General features: G+C 34.6%; 1 protein-coding gene across 1 annotated transcript in view; it reads right to left on the minus strand.

Moving 5' to 3' along the window:
* LOC107757940 (cAMP-specific 3',5'-cyclic phosphodiesterase 4C-like) overlaps nt 1-16,097 on the minus strand; it is a 75,986-nt gene that overhangs the window by 7,975 nt on the left and 51,914 nt on the right. Inside the window, exons 2-6 of the mRNA XM_016575547.1 lie at nt 10,504-10,680; nt 9,759-9,795; nt 8,832-8,902; nt 8,669-8,718; nt 8,402-8,514 (exon numbers count right to left, since the gene is read on the minus strand). Coding sequence (XP_016431033.1) covers nt 8,402-8,514; nt 8,669-8,718; nt 8,832-8,902; nt 9,759-9,795; nt 10,504-10,680 — 448 coding nt within the window. The remainder of the gene's footprint in view (nt 1-8,401; nt 8,515-8,668; nt 8,719-8,831; nt 8,903-9,758; nt 9,796-10,503; nt 10,681-16,097) is intronic.

Here is a 16,097-nt window from a genome sequence, read left to right on the forward strand (position 1 = left end):
GATGCCCAGCGTGGCCCGTGAGTCCTGCTCTTCCGGGGTGGGCGACGGGCTGCGTGGGATCATGCTCTGATACCATTCGCGGTTGTCCTCTAATGTATCTAGAATGTCCTGAGCATCTGGATGGACCAGATCAGCCCATGTCTCCCATAGAGGATGGACAATGTAATCGATGAACCCCACCTTAAGAAGCAATAATTAAACACAGTCATCATTAGTACAGTATAGTACAGGACAGGCTTTTTCAAACTTGTTAATCCCACATATGATGATTCATTTGTGAAGGAGCCGCTTTCTAAAACGGCAACTACATATTTTGACGTATGAACACACATTTATACAGTGTGAGAAATATGGAGTGTAAGATTTTTTTAAATAATAATTGGCTTGTATATGGTCATTTTGCAAATTATTAAAATAGTACCAGAAAATACTTTTTATTTACATCTATATTATACTACATTTTTATTTATTTTTTTAAACTAAATGCTGATTTTTGTCTTACAATTAAAAACTCACATACATTTTAATATCTTATGTCAATATCATAACTTAAACATCTTTTACTAATATCTTAAATGCACATATTAACCTTGACAGTTTTGAAAAATAAATGTTGTAATATTTAACTTTTTTTCTCAATTTTATTTACAGCTATATATTTTTAATGTATAAACACCTATTTATACAATTTGGGAAAAAAAGTGATATTGTGAAGATTTTTTTTAATTATTGGATTTTATGTCATCATTTTGCAAATTATTAAAATAGTATCAGAGAGTTTGTTTTATTTACATCTATAGTCTACTGTTATTTATTTATTAACAAAACTAAATTCAGATTTTTGTTCCAATTAAAAACTACTGCTAATAATAGAATAAAATATTCACAATTCATCTCATGATTTCACGAATCAAATTGAGTGAATGTTGAGTCATTATATTAAACATCTTTTATTAATATCTTAAATGCACATACTAACTTTGAAAGTCCTACAAAAGAAATTTTGTAATATTTCACTTTTTTCTCTAATATTTATATTAGAGACATTTATATATTATATTAATATTTATATTTTTTCATGTAATGAAAATAAACAACAATTTATAGTGTGAGAAAAATATTAAGTGCAATACTATAAAGACCCTTTTTTTTAAAGTACAAAACAGCATACTCAACATACTTATTATTTACATGTATATTCTGCTGTTTATTCATTTATTTATTACAACTAAATGCATTTTTCCCCTTACAGTTAAAATCCATTTATACAGTGTGAGAAAATATTAAATGTGATATTATAAATCCTTTTTGGAATATTTGGCTTTTGTAATTTCACAAATTATTAAAAGAGTATCAGAAAATACTTTTTATTTACATCTATATTCTAATTTTTATGATTTGAAACATATTTTAATAATATCATAATAGACACATTACCTTTGACAGCCTTAAAAAATAGTGTAATTCTTTAAATTTTTTCTCTCAATTTTTTGCCCCCTTGTGACTCTCCCAGACATACCTGCGTTTTTTCCACAGAAGCTGTGTGTTTGTCACACATGGGGCTGATTTCTATGCCCTTGTCACGTTCACGGTCCCCCTGTCTGAAGAGCTCCACCATGATGCGGTCTGTCCACTCTCTGTAGAGCTCCAGGGGTTTCGTGGGGTTGCTGAGGTCAGCGCAGTGAACCATATTCTGAAGCACCTTTCGAAGAAAAGAATGAATAATTTTTACAATTGTGCAAATAGAACTGAAAAGCCAAAAAATGGTCGACTAGTCACTCAGAAATTGACCTAAATAGAGTTGGCAGACTAGAATTGTACTTTGTATTGGTAGAATGAGACGTGCACTACCTGTATCCGGTCTGAGTAGTTGTCCAGCAGCAAGACTCCCAGACTGGTCACTTTTTTAGTTTCCACCATTGTCTTCAGGTCAGCCAGGAAATTCATGTGTTTGGACATATCAGTGGCTAATACCTGGAGAGACAACAGGGAATTTGATAATAGATCTACAAGTATTAAAAACACTGTATTGGAAATACAGTCCCCTCCCCCCATGTCATTCAGCTTCATAACAGCTTCATAACAGTCTTTTCAAATAAAACAACAAAGAGAGACCGGAGTAGTCTGATTCACAAATGAACGACTCTTATGAACTTGACTCACAAAGGAGTCACAGATCACTCATTACCTCAATGAATCATTTAAAAACAGTTACTGAATCTGTGTCATTCACTCATACATCATTACTATCAGACATCTGGTTATGATGTAAAATAAAACATTAACTGTTACTATATTTTCCTTAAATGGATAGTTTGAAAAAATGAAAATTCTGTCATCATTTACTTACCCTCAAGCTGTTCCAAACCGGTATTCCTTTGCTCCAAACCTCAATTTCATTTTTTTTCTTTTTCTGCTGAACACAAAAGTGTGTGAATAACTGGTCCCCACTGACTTCCATTGTCTTTTTTCCACACTTCGGTAGTCAATGGGTACCAGCAACTGTTTGGTTACCAACATTCTTCAAAATATCTTAATTTGTGTTCAACAGAAGAAAGAAAATCAAACTTGAGGGTGAGTAAATGATGATATGACACTCGCTGTGTAAATACTGCAAGTGGAGTAATACAAACGGTAAAATGGTTGGAGTGCTGTTATCACTAGAATATTGCACCACTATAAAATGCTCTCAGCCAATCAGATTCAAGGACCTGAAAGAACTGTTGTAAAAATAAATATATAATGAAATGTAGTAAGGATCAGTTATTTTGGACTTGTTTAAAATAACTAATAATAAGTGGAATCAGAATGATTACTATAACAATCCCTAGTCTGTAAAGTAAAGTTAAGTGGTCTAAATGGAAGGCATAGGACCATAAAATGTTTGTCCAATCATATCCCTCGGTCCGAGGGCTACAATAGGCTGTCTTACCTGCCTGTCAACATATGTATTTGCATACTTCTGCACACCCTGTTTGCACAGACATGATACGTCATCAGCGCGTTCCATTACGCTATTGCAGACCGAGCGAGAATGGAAGGCATTATTATTGTAATATTATGCACTTTGTACTGTAATGTTTTCTCACCGGTGAATGAGACATGAAGTAATCTGACAACGTTGCATTCAATCCTCCACCAACGCCGTCTCTCACAGTGTCGCTGGTTAGCCTCTGGTCTGCTTGTGCGTGTTCATGGGTTTTGGAGGAGGCGTGGCTTTGCAGAGTGATTATGCAGGGAGGGTGGGATCTTATGCTTTCAAAGCTACCTTGCTATTGCTAGCCTCTCTGAAATCGCCTACCCTACCTTTAATACCGAAGTCCTCCAGTTTCATTCTACAGCAAATACAGTAAATAGCTGAGGCACAATATGAGCAGTTGTGTTTGAATGAAACAAGCGAGAGCGTGGTGGTGTGATATGAGAGACGTGAAAGGAGCGCCGGCCTCAAATACCCGGATGAGCGTTGTGTTATTCGGCATTGCTAATGACGATGATTGTTATCGGGAAATAACACTCCTCGTTTTATATTGACTGACCAATCAGATTCAAGTATTCCTGGAAGAGGTGTAGTAGACATTTATAAAAGTCTCACCATATCTATAGTCATCTGTCGCAGGGACTGTCGTTGTTTCTTGCTGAGGTTGCGGAAGATATCACAGTTCTCCTCCTGGAGAAGCTTGAAGCCCACAGCCAAGTGATGATTCTCCAACACTGAGGCATCATTATACATGAGAGCCAGTTCAGAGTCTGAAAGAGTGAAGAGAAAAATAACATACTATGGTCCCGCTGGCCTTTTAGTAGCGATGCACCGAAATTTTGGCGTATCTTTATTTAAATAACATTTATTTTCGGTTTTGGTTTTCGGCCAAGTGCATTCTGAATTTTTGGTTTCAATCAAGAATTTTAATTTCGATGCATCAGTTTTTCAAATAGGTGTTCCAGTGTTTGTGTTGAATGGATGTGGGGATGGATTTTGGAGTTATTTTAATAGTTTGTCATTAAAGAGTCGTACTTGTGTTAATAAGGAACTGGTTAGACACTCCTGGATGGTCCACATCATGAATAGCACTTGCAAACAGAGCAGCCATGATCTCAAGGTCTGTGAACACATCCTGAAAAAAAACCCAAAAAACAAATCCTGGTGTTAACAATGGTTACTTCCCATGAGCACTATGCATGTACGCGATCATCCATGCTGACCTCTAGGGCAGGTGTGGAGAGAAGAACGTGTGTGGACTGCACAACATCTGCTGCGTGGATATTGTTATGGTAGGCCACGTCCGGATGGTAGTGATCTTCCAAAGTCATGAGGAAAGTTAAGAAGGTGTCCGATGGGATCTTAAAGGTCTTGAGCAAATCTCGCTCCTGACAATTACAGAGTATAAAAATATAGTCAACTGTCAGGTAAATCTGCAGTTAAAACCAGCGTAAAAATATACAGAAAAGCAACAGTAATTTCAGTTAATGCTAAACATACCAATGATAAAATTATGAGATTTTTCTTCTGGCAGGTTTTCTAACAGTTTTTCTATCTGTTGTTTTTTATTCAAGGCTATTTATATTAGCGAACAATAGCGAAGCAGTGAAACATTTATGTCAAGAGACATTTCTAGACAAATGTCTTACCTGAAAAATGGTGTACATTATGACCGTCAGTGGCCGATTCCCAGAATACTCTGCTATCTTAAAAATATCTATACCCCAACGATTGATGTCCTCAAGCTCCTGGAGTGAAAAATACAGTCATTCTACTCCAATGAAGAGCACTCATAATAACATGAACAATAATAATAATATAGCACTATGAATCCATGAAAGACAGCATAAAGTCTTTATCAAAATATTTCACTAAAAGTAGTTTGTTAGGTTTTAAAATTATTATTTAAATAATATAGTTAATAATACATATATTTTCATCAAGACATCAAGATGATTTAAAATAAGACAAAAGCATTAAAATAAGCAAAATTTAAAAAAAAATAAAACAACTGAACTAAACTAAAAATCTAAAAACAAAAACATTTTGTTTAATTCCGTTTACTTACTATAAATAAAGATCACCTTGAAAGACCTTAATGTATATTATGATGTCTTTTTAAAACATGCATCATACTTTCTGTATTGTACTAATAAAAAAAGTAAAAATGAATAAAACCCTCAATAATTTTTGCTGTAAGTAAATCTAGCCAGTATGTTCTGCACATCAAGACTTTGGAGTCAAGCAATAATACAAGTTAAACTAAATAATTTTAAAATTGTGATTTCTAGACTTTTGAAAAGTCATGTAAATGAACATGAAAATCAGTCTTAAATCTCCATGGGCATTTTTTTTTATAATGACAATACATGTTTCTAGTTATTCCAAGCTCTAAATTATTTTATTGGGTAGAAATTGGGAGTAAAAATATTGAAACAATTATTTTACATTAAATCACAAACAACTATAAAAAGCTATGGTCACTTGAATATTGTTGTGGACAATTGGAGTCAAAAAAGTTGAGACCCACTGGCCTAATTAATATTTAAAAAAAATAAAAAATCAGACTGAAAAAATGCGGGAAAAAGTCAGAATTGTGAGATATAAACACAAATTGGTCTTTTTTCCTATGAATTCTAAGTTTCCTCTCACAATTCTGACTTTTTTCCTCTGAATTCTGAGTTTATATCTTACAATTCTGTTTTTCTGTTTCCACCACGGAATAAAAAATACAAAAGGTAATCGCAATTTTTGGTAAAAGGTAATCGCAAATTTTAGTATATATTTCCCAATTCTGATCTACAGTAGAACTGACAAAGAGTGAAATGAAGGGACACCTTGGCCAGGAGGCTCTCATGCTGTGTGTTGACACCAAATCGAGGGATGCGTGTGTCGGGAGGGAGACTCGGACTGGGGCTCAGTTTTCTCACTCCACTTATCTGAGACATCGGACGGCGTTTTTTCTCCTCCTTACACGCTGCTGACAAAATCTCCACATCATGCTGTTTTTCTGCAACACAAACCACAGAGTATGTGAAAAGCCCTGAGCTAAATTCAGATTGAAAGGAAGACAGTAGGGGAAAACAGAAGAAAAATACTGAATATATATTTCTCTGAAGTAATGCTAAACACACCATGCTATCATAAATCCAGTCTCTAAATTTGTGCATATAAATGACAAAGTCACTCACGTAAAATTGTGCTTGCTATGAACTCTGACACCTGGTTTCCTGACCGGCTGGTCTCTGACAGCTGAGTTAGTTCCCTGTTGAGCATTCTTTTAAACTAAAAATAATACAACACATAAAATTAATAAAACATTAGAAACATTATATTCGCAACAGTCAAGTTCCGGAAGTAAAAACGCCATTCATTTTCTCCATTAGGAAATTGATTTTTAACAATAACTGATAAAACATTAAAGACAGACCTGTTGTGAGCTGCAAGGCTGTTAAACGATTGTATATTCTTTTGCTGAACCCATATGTTCGCATTAATTCAACTTATTTTTAAAAGAATCATATTGTGCAATAAAGGAATTTGTGGTGAAAAACTACATTACCCATGATGCAGTGCAAAAAAATCCACCAATCAGGGAGTTGCAGTGAGCAAAGAGTGCCAAAGGAGATCTTTAGCTCTGCCCACTCTCATGAAGCACCGCGAATCGTGTAATGAGTTGGCCTCCCTACACTATGAAAATACTTAGATATTTGTATAAATGCATATTTTGCAATGAACTTAAATATAGGCTATTGTTTCTGTAGATAAACAATGAATAATAGTATGAATAATTAAATGAATAGTTTTATATTTCTCTGGCATTTGTAATTCAATTAATGTCATTCGCAATGCTTCATGGGATTGTAGTTCCTTCCCTCATTAAAGCTGTTTTGTCTGATTCTCATATACTTTTTTTGCTTCAAATTAAAGTCTGTAATGTTGTGATTCCCCTCGTAGCTGGTTAGTTTGGTTCATGGCTTACAATGCTTTTTTTTTTTTTTTAAACCCTATGGGAAAAATGAATGAGAAAAATACTTCTCGAAACCAGCGCTGATGAAAAAGTGGCACTAATGTACTGATTTCAGTGTAATAATTACAACAGCAACTGATACAATGAATAGAACTGTAAGCAGTAGATGCAGAAAATGAGTGTTATAACACTGCCAGTGATCAGCCGTCAGAGCCCTACAGCACAGTCATCACACTGTTACTTGGTTACCATGGTAACTGAGTCCATACCAAAAGCTGTGTGAGGAAACACTCATTCAGACACTACAGTGCATGTCGGGGGTTATGTAATCATGAATCAGCAAAATGATTTACAACTCTGGTTAACATATACTGTAATATAAACTGAATATGGAGCATTGCAATAAAAGACCCAAACAGTTCTGTATTTAGGAAAAAGAACAACCAGCATGAGCGTTTTTTCTCTGATGAGAAACATAAATTCAGTCAAATAAGACCACACTTTTGACTAATAGTAAACATACTGTACTACAGTATGTCTCATGCACTATAATAACTGCAACCACTCTGTCAACATTGCTTACGTCCACGTTTCTCTTTAGTACTGTACTGAAATATGCTGGTATTGTATTGCATTGTTGCTATCTTTATGCATGGCTCTGTGTGTGTAATATGCACAACATCAAACGGGAATTTAATTCAAATACTGAGTTACAAATTACTCAAATGTTATTATTAACATAAAGACCTTAAAATCAAAATGTACTACTCTGTACCCAAAAACATATTAAAAACCAATTTATTCCATTAAATTATATTTATTACTAGAAGTATCATAAAAGTAGCCTTCTGAAGTCATATGATAGCTCTGTGTGCAGTGTTATTTTAGTATTATTTATTTACTAATATAATATTTATTAATATTTTAAATTTTATATTTTCAGTTTTCATTTAAATTGTAGTTTTATTATTTTATTAATTTTCATTATTATTATTAATAATTTTAAAATATTTCTGTTTAGTTTTTTTTTTAGTAATTTTATTACTTCAATTTAAACATTTTATTTCAGTTTGTTGCCAACACAACATTTAGAATTTTTACATTTAAAAGTTTTTCATCTAATATTTATATTTAATTTTATTTTAGCTCTGTTTCAATGAACTAAAATGATTTTTATTAGTTTTAGTTAACAACAGCTTCGAAATGGGCAAATGAAACGTTTTATGAACTACAGACTTCATGACAAAATCTGCACCGCAAATGGCTTGTGAGCTAACATAGTGTAAATGCTATACTGTATGGCCAGTTTTATGTTGCTTTTTTGACTTTTTAGGCATCTTTGGGCATAAATACACTGTATGTAAAAGAACTGCTCGTACATCAACTCATTTCTTGTTTTAAGGAGAACAAATGATTCCAATTTTCACTTTTGACTGAAATATTGCTTTAAATACCTTATTGGAGGCCATTTCACTGACGGAGTGACGTGTTTGCAGGGTCTCTAGCTGGTCCAAACACCAGTCCAGCTCTTCAAGAGTCTCGACGGCGAGTTTCTGATATGCCTCATCTGCAACAAACAACCTCAGATGTCAGAACATCAATAATGTTAAGGGTCACTATTCAGATGTTCAACCTTTACATCTCTAAACATATGGCTGAGGTCTACAGTATAAGAAAAAGTCCTCATCTTTGGCTAGACCAGCTCATGCTCTTACACTCACCGGACAGGCTTGTTTTACAGGCCGACTGAGGGTTAGTGCCTGACAGTCTCCTAATTTACAGAAAAAACATTAAAGAGACTTCATGTGACAATTGTTATAAATCATTTTCTTATTAATCTTTCCATTCACTGACTGTCTGAAGGTGTTTCTGCTACAGACTCACTTGTTGTTTCTATCTTGCATGTGGGTTAAAGCTGCAACGTTACCCCTCACTGTACGCAGACTGGCAAGAACCTACAGGACACACACACACACACAGTGCAGAGTGACTGTAAGACATATTACACATCCACGTATCTACACAATACAATGGCCACAGAACTACAGAATCCCTTCTTACGCACATCTTATTATAAATCAATGTGCAGAGTACCATGCACAATTTTGTGAGCTCTTTGTGAAATTGTAAATATAAAAGGCTTTAATATATAAGGGCTGCCGATTTAACGTGTTAGTTTGATTAATGGGTCATTCGATTAATTATCAAAGAAATAATATATTAAAATTATTAACGCATTTAATGCTCCCGCCATCTGATTGTATGTAATCTTACACTGCATGCAGATGCTGATGAACATGATGCTGGAAAATTACTGACTGTGAGATGTAGCCTATGAGAATGCAGTTATATGCCCTAAAATTCAAGATATGGGCAAAAATTTCCCCGTATAGGTTTTTGTGTTTCGTTACTGAATGAATCCACATTTCTGAACAAATCAAATAAGCCAATGATTCAGTGAGTCATTCATAAAGACAGTCTTTAGAGTATCATATTGAGAGTATAAATTCACATTCAATATTTAATTTTTTTTTTACAACTCACTAATGCCCACTTAAATCCCATTAATCTCATAGCATTATCTATTAAATTCTAACAGCAATGTAAATGTCTATTCAATGATTTTCTCATTTAACACAATAATGACTTTATCTTTTTTTCCCCCTCAGCTCAAACTGATTATTTTGAAATCGGTACATCATGCAATTAATTCGATAATAAATTTTAATCTCTTGACAGCCCTAATATATATAGCTAGAGGGCATATATACTGTATATATTATACATTTATTAAATCAATAACCAACTGACCTGAGCAAACGGCGTTACAATCATGTCCTCCCCATGACTGCAAAAGAGAAGTCAACAATCATAATCAAATTACAAATTTAGCAAGAAATCAATATTGAATTTACTTTCTTAAAGCAATTTCATTGTCTTATTACTAATGATTGGCTGGTGCATATTAATATTTCGCTCTGACACTGAAACACCTTTCCACATCGTTTGACGTCACAAATCCTTCTTACTTTTTAACCCCTTCCCCTCCAATCACAGATTAAATAATTTCCTGATGGATAAAATCTATGGAGGATTGGGATTGCCATATAAATATATACATCTTTCAATAAAAGTGTAAATATAAATAAATAAATATATTTATATATATATTTAATATATAAATATATAAAAAAATATTTGTTTTCCTGTATTTTTAATAATACAGTCTCTCTCTCTCTCTCTTTCTCTCTAGACTGATATGAAAGATTTATTTCTTAATTCTGCACTCCCATTTCTTTTTAAAAAACATTCCTTATTTTACTTGGAAATACATGAGATTACAGAAGTAATACAGGTTGAGAACTGTATTTCCCACTGATTTTATATTTACAATATGCTTTAGTTTTTATAAAGATAGAAATAAATGTACTGCTTTCAAGAGCTACATGCTGAAAGATGAACTAATAATTAAGTGGGAAATCAGAAAAATATGTTGAGTCAGTCCAGTGACAGAGTACTATGACATATTGTGCTTTAGTGTGTGATGAAAGCTTACAGCTCGCTGGCGGTTGAGGAGTTTCTGGACATGGTCTTGGGCGAGAGGTCGAAATCTGAGTCCGAGCGGTAAAGGAAAGACTCTCGCCTCTGGCTGTTGGCCTGGAGGACCAGACCTGAGCTTGGACTGGGGTCCAATGGACTGCGCCCGATCGACATCCCATTTTCCACATCGAAACTGTAACAGAATGAAAGGTGACAGAAAGTTAGTTATCTAAGGGAACATTTTTACAACTAAAAGAAGAAACTGCCAAGCATTTGATCGAAGGACTGCTGAAAATTGCAACATACATTTAAGACACTGCTATTCTTGCAACTGCAAGGACAAGTGTTATTTTTAATGTTAAATCTATGATTATCCAACAGCAGAGGACAGAAAGAGTGCATGTTAGTTTTTATATATTCTGAATTAAACATTTCATTTAGGGCTGCACAATCATGGTTAAATACTTAATCACAAACATTTTGTTCATTAATATTATTAATCATGATCATTGTCATTTTAATTTCTTTTTTTTTTTCACATTTTATCAGAATTACTGCACTTTCACATAAGCACAAATCAAAAGAACGTCAACCCACAATTTGCTTGCAGATTGAGTCACAGCAAAAAGCGCAAAGACCAAGTGAAAGAAAACAGACATGCTCTATTACACTTTTATTTGAGCAGAACATCTCAATAGAGATCGTCTCGGGTTACGTATGTAACCCTAGTTCCTCGAGGGAACGAGACGCTGCGTCGGAAACGCTAGGGGAACGCCCTTCAGCGTGACGGGCTCTGAACCTCGTGTGTAATCAGACCAATAGATGGGCGAGACGTCACGGCGGGTGACGTAATGACCAGGAAGCTATAAAAGCACGTGCGGTGAGACCAACGTCAGCTCCTAGGAATGAAGCAAGCGCTGGCAGGGACGCCGGAAGTATGGCACCAAGACGCAGCGTCTCAGTGAATGGGGACCAACAACTGTTTGGTTACCCACATTCTTCAAAATATCTTCAACAGAAGATAGCTATGTTCAATAGAAGAAAGAAACTCAAACAGGTTTGGAACAAACTGAGTGTAAATGATGACAGAATTTTTATTTTTGAGTGAACTATCCCCTTAAGGGTTTTTCAACTCCCTATAGTCCAGAGTAATAAACTCAGACCTGTTTTTGAAATATTATCGATACCTCAGTTCACATTATTATTTTTCTAGTTAATCAAACTTTGGAGTTCTTTCTTCTGCTGAATATATTTTGAAGAATGTGAGTAACCAAACAGTTTCTAGTCCTCATTAACTTTCATAGTATTTTTTCTTTCCATACTATGGAAGTGAATGGGGACCAACAACTGATTGGTTACCCACATTCTTCAAAATATCTTCAACAGAAGATAGCTATGTTCAATAGAAGAAAGAAACTCAAACAGGTTTGGAACAAACTGAGTGTAAATGATGACAGAATTTTTATTTTTGAGTGAACTATCCCCTTAAAGACCCAGATGAAAAAACATGGCACAGGAAAAAACAAGACGCAAGATGGGTCATAAAGTGCTGGCTTGAGTGGTTCCTGTAGAAATGACCCTTCAGAAAACAAAAAAAAAACACTTACATTCTCTAGATAGCTGGACAGTATTTCTTTAACATGAACATGTATACCTGATTCAACCCAAATAAACATTGGTATACATTAATGTATTTAGTTTGTTTAGTTTGATAATGTATTTAGACCTCAGTACAACTTTTTTCTTTTTTCAGCGCGCACACGCACGCACGCACGCACGCACGCACACACACACGTATGTATGTACCTGTGGCTCAGTGGTAGAGAATTGTGTTTGCAGAGGAAAAGGTTGTGGGTTCAATTCCCAGGGACACACATTCTGGTAAAAAAATGTATAGCCTGAATGCACTGTAAGTTGCTTTGGATAAAAGCATCTGCTAAATGCGTAATTTTTTTTTCCTGCTAAATGCATAAATATATATATATATATATACACACACATATATGTGTGTGTGTGTGACTGGTGACCTAAAATTATAAATTAAATTACTTTATTGAAGTCAAAAATACTACTTAATATCGATTAATCAACCTATATAAAATAATTTACAACAACAAACCAAGTGTTTATGGGTTTAAGTCAGGTAACAGTTTCATGGTTACCACATTTTACAGTGTAAAGGAATTAATATTTAGTAAATATCTAGTTTAAAAGACGATATCTGCTGTTTAACGATCAAATGAACAGAGTGAGAATGCTACAAATAATTTTGATGTATATACATTACTACGACTACTAATATTTATTATAAATGCAAACTCTTGACTTTGAATCAGACTTGGAACTCTGAACCAGATAGAAACTCTGAATACGAATTATGATGCAAACTCTAAATCAGAATTATGATGCAAACAGTGACTCAGATGCAAACTCTGAATACGAATGCAAACTTAACTATTTCAACAGATGCAAACTTAACATAGCTCCACTATTTAATGATATTGCATTAGACTCATTAGAGTAATGGTCCATTACTCAGTAGAATTGTGCAAATCTTTTCAGCATACTCTAAAGCACAAGATAATGTCTGGAAATAATCTAGTATCTAACTGCTAATGAATATATCAGAATGTTTGTTTATATTGTAACAGCTGGACAAATCAGACACATTATTATTTGTTATATTTAACAAATAATCCACAAACACTCTACACCAAACAGGCAAACCATGAGGTTCTCTGGAACCCTTCCCCTGAAATGCAAATAACCCCAAAGGGACAGAACAGACCTCTGGTTACCAGAGTAACCAGAAAAATTTTACAACCCAAAAAATATAGAAAACCTCCCTCTTACTTAACTGCCCATAGAAAAGGACTTTCTTTCATTAATTCACATACAAACTGTGAATGAACATGCACATCCCCAGGACATTGTGTGCATCATTACTGTTTTGTATATTGTCTTTTGTATTGGTACCGTGTTTGATATCAAAATAACCCTTTTTTAGTCCACCTTCCATTGGTGCATACCACCTCCTTATACCGTAACGTGCATTATATGCTTTAATCAGAGTATAAAGTGATACATAACTGCTTGCCCACTCTGATCACGCAAAAGAGCCAGCTTTCACACAAAGAGACTCTTTCCCTCCAAAAATTACACCTCCATTGGTCAAGCCAAACTCAGAAGATGTGACCTTGCTAGAAGTTAAAAGGCCTCACTACTCTGTGACCTCCCGCTCTTCTTCTATTCTCTTACTTACTTCTCTTACTGCTCTTACACTCTTGCCTCTCAGACATCCATCCAGGCGATCCCGTGGGACCTCCCTCGCGCCGGCAGGACCTTAAAGTCGCAGCAAGCCATGTTGCAACTTTCCACCTGGGAGAGAAATCTCCTGACCACCGAGTCAGAATAACATCTTTGGCGTTCATCACTCACCAACCCAGAAGAACTCGATCACAACTCCAACACCACCGAACTGTTGAACCATCAAGACTTTCATCCGAGACTGAATCCGGACGTTCATTCAACGGCTAAGGCAATGCAAGTATCGCACATTTAACTGAAGTTAACTGAGATTTAGTGTAAGCGGTAGACCCCTTTGCTACAAAGGTGCTGATGGTTCGCTCAGGTGATTAATTGACTTTGACTTTCCATAGCTTCATTCCCTTGGTTTCTATAACGGTCTTCATTCATTCATTTCTACTTCCCCTTTTCCCATGTGTATGCGTGATTGTATGTTTATTTGTTTGTTTAGACAAGTTATGTCTTAGTGTGTAGTTAATAAAAAGTTTGTGCACAATTACATTTTATTCTGTCATCGCTTGTAAACAAAGTCAATTTAACGAGCCGATCTTGCTACATGCTCTAATGCATTAGTATGTAAGAAAGTTATTTTCTGTGGCCACGAAAATAACATTTCCTAGAGTTAATACGAAATTACACTGCATGTTCGCTGGACAAACAGATTAGTTGATGGTAATATTAATTCTGCTACAGTCACTTCTGGCAGCTGATATAAATATTTGTAATTAATTTAATTAATTGTTATTATTTATATACATTTCCCTTTTGAGCTAATTTGCTACAATATTAACTAATAAGATACATTGTAATCTATCAATGCCTCAACAACATCTGCCAAATGTCCTAATAATCAAAAGGAAATGTTTAGATATGTAATGATCTATTTCCAAACTAAAACACACAGGTATCAAATATATGTCTTGTCAACATGCATATGTTATCAGAGAAACAGCCACTGTCAAGACAAGCAGGTAAATTATTCATGTGGTTTTGGGGAAAGAAGATATATAATAGAGCATTAAATACTGAGGAAAATTACGGTACGATTACAATCTACAGGAGGTTTTTCTTTCTCATAATTCAGTACTGTGTAGCAAAATCCATATATTTCCACAGAGAGGGAAGAGCAAAGTACAAAATGCGAGTTCTGAACAGCAGCCTGACAAAATGCCAGAGTTTGTATAAAGCAGCAAATGTCAACAGTGAACTTACCACAGTATGTGCTTTTCAGCAGATCTCGGTCGTGTTCGCAAGCAGATTGCCATTCTAACTCTCAAGACTTTTAGTAAAAACCTTGGACAAAAATCCAAAGACAATCTTACCATATAAATATTTCCTGAAGAATAAAAAGATATATTTCTTACATTTGATTTACTAATTTAATTGGATATTTCTTTTAAAGACATTCAATTATTTAAATCCAGAGACTGAAATCTGTAAATGCTGAAGCTTAATATAGTGTTTTTACCATAAACACATCCAGTCCTCTCTCTTTCTCTTGTTTTTTGACTGCACACACACACACACACACACACACACGTGTAACTGCTTTTTGCCAACAGACAAGTCGCAGCATGCTAGTAAAGCTGACAGATTTGTAGAATACCACAGAAACATATGTCAGACAGCTTCAGGATCAGACATGCTTAAGAGAAAAAAAATAAGAAACTGCATTTTGCCAAAAAGGAGCCTATTTTTTAGGGGAATTACATTATTTTTTTTCATTGCAATTATTTTAATTACAATTAAATTAGGACTGTCAATCGATTACAATTTTTAATCTTTTTCAAACATCCTTTTTCTGTGATTAATCGCGATAAATCGCACACTTCATGAAATTAAGCATAGACCATTTATCTTGTTTCAAATGTTTATTTTGTCATCATTTGTTATATCCAGCAAAGTAAACCAAAAGATTGAAGGGTGATTCTCAAAAAATCTATATTTTCTGCAAGCTTTTTTCAAGATAAATTTAGATGACTTTCCAAAAAAGGACACTTAGAAACTCCAAAAGGACATCAAAGAACCAAATGATATAAGGAGCCCATATAAGCACATATGAAAGAAAAAAAAAATCTGAATTTTATAGTATGTGTACAGAGCAACAGCAAAGAGCTTTTTTACATATTAGAGAAGCCAAGTTGCGATACCGAACAGGACCACATGGAGATGCCAAAAAAAAACCTAAACCAACAGCCTGCTGACTGCATATATCTACTACAGTACACGGATCCATTCCGTATAACTAAACACAGCAACATAAACATGACAAATCAAAACATTATCGTGAATGTGTGTGGAAAC

This window comes from Sinocyclocheilus rhinocerous, unplaced genomic scaffold, assembly GCF_001515625.1.
Source record: "Sinocyclocheilus rhinocerous isolate Xijiao unplaced genomic scaffold, SAMN03320098_v1.1 scaffold324, whole genome shotgun sequence".
NCBI classification, from domain to species: domain Eukaryota; kingdom Metazoa; phylum Chordata; class Actinopteri; order Cypriniformes; family Cyprinidae; genus Sinocyclocheilus; species Sinocyclocheilus rhinocerous.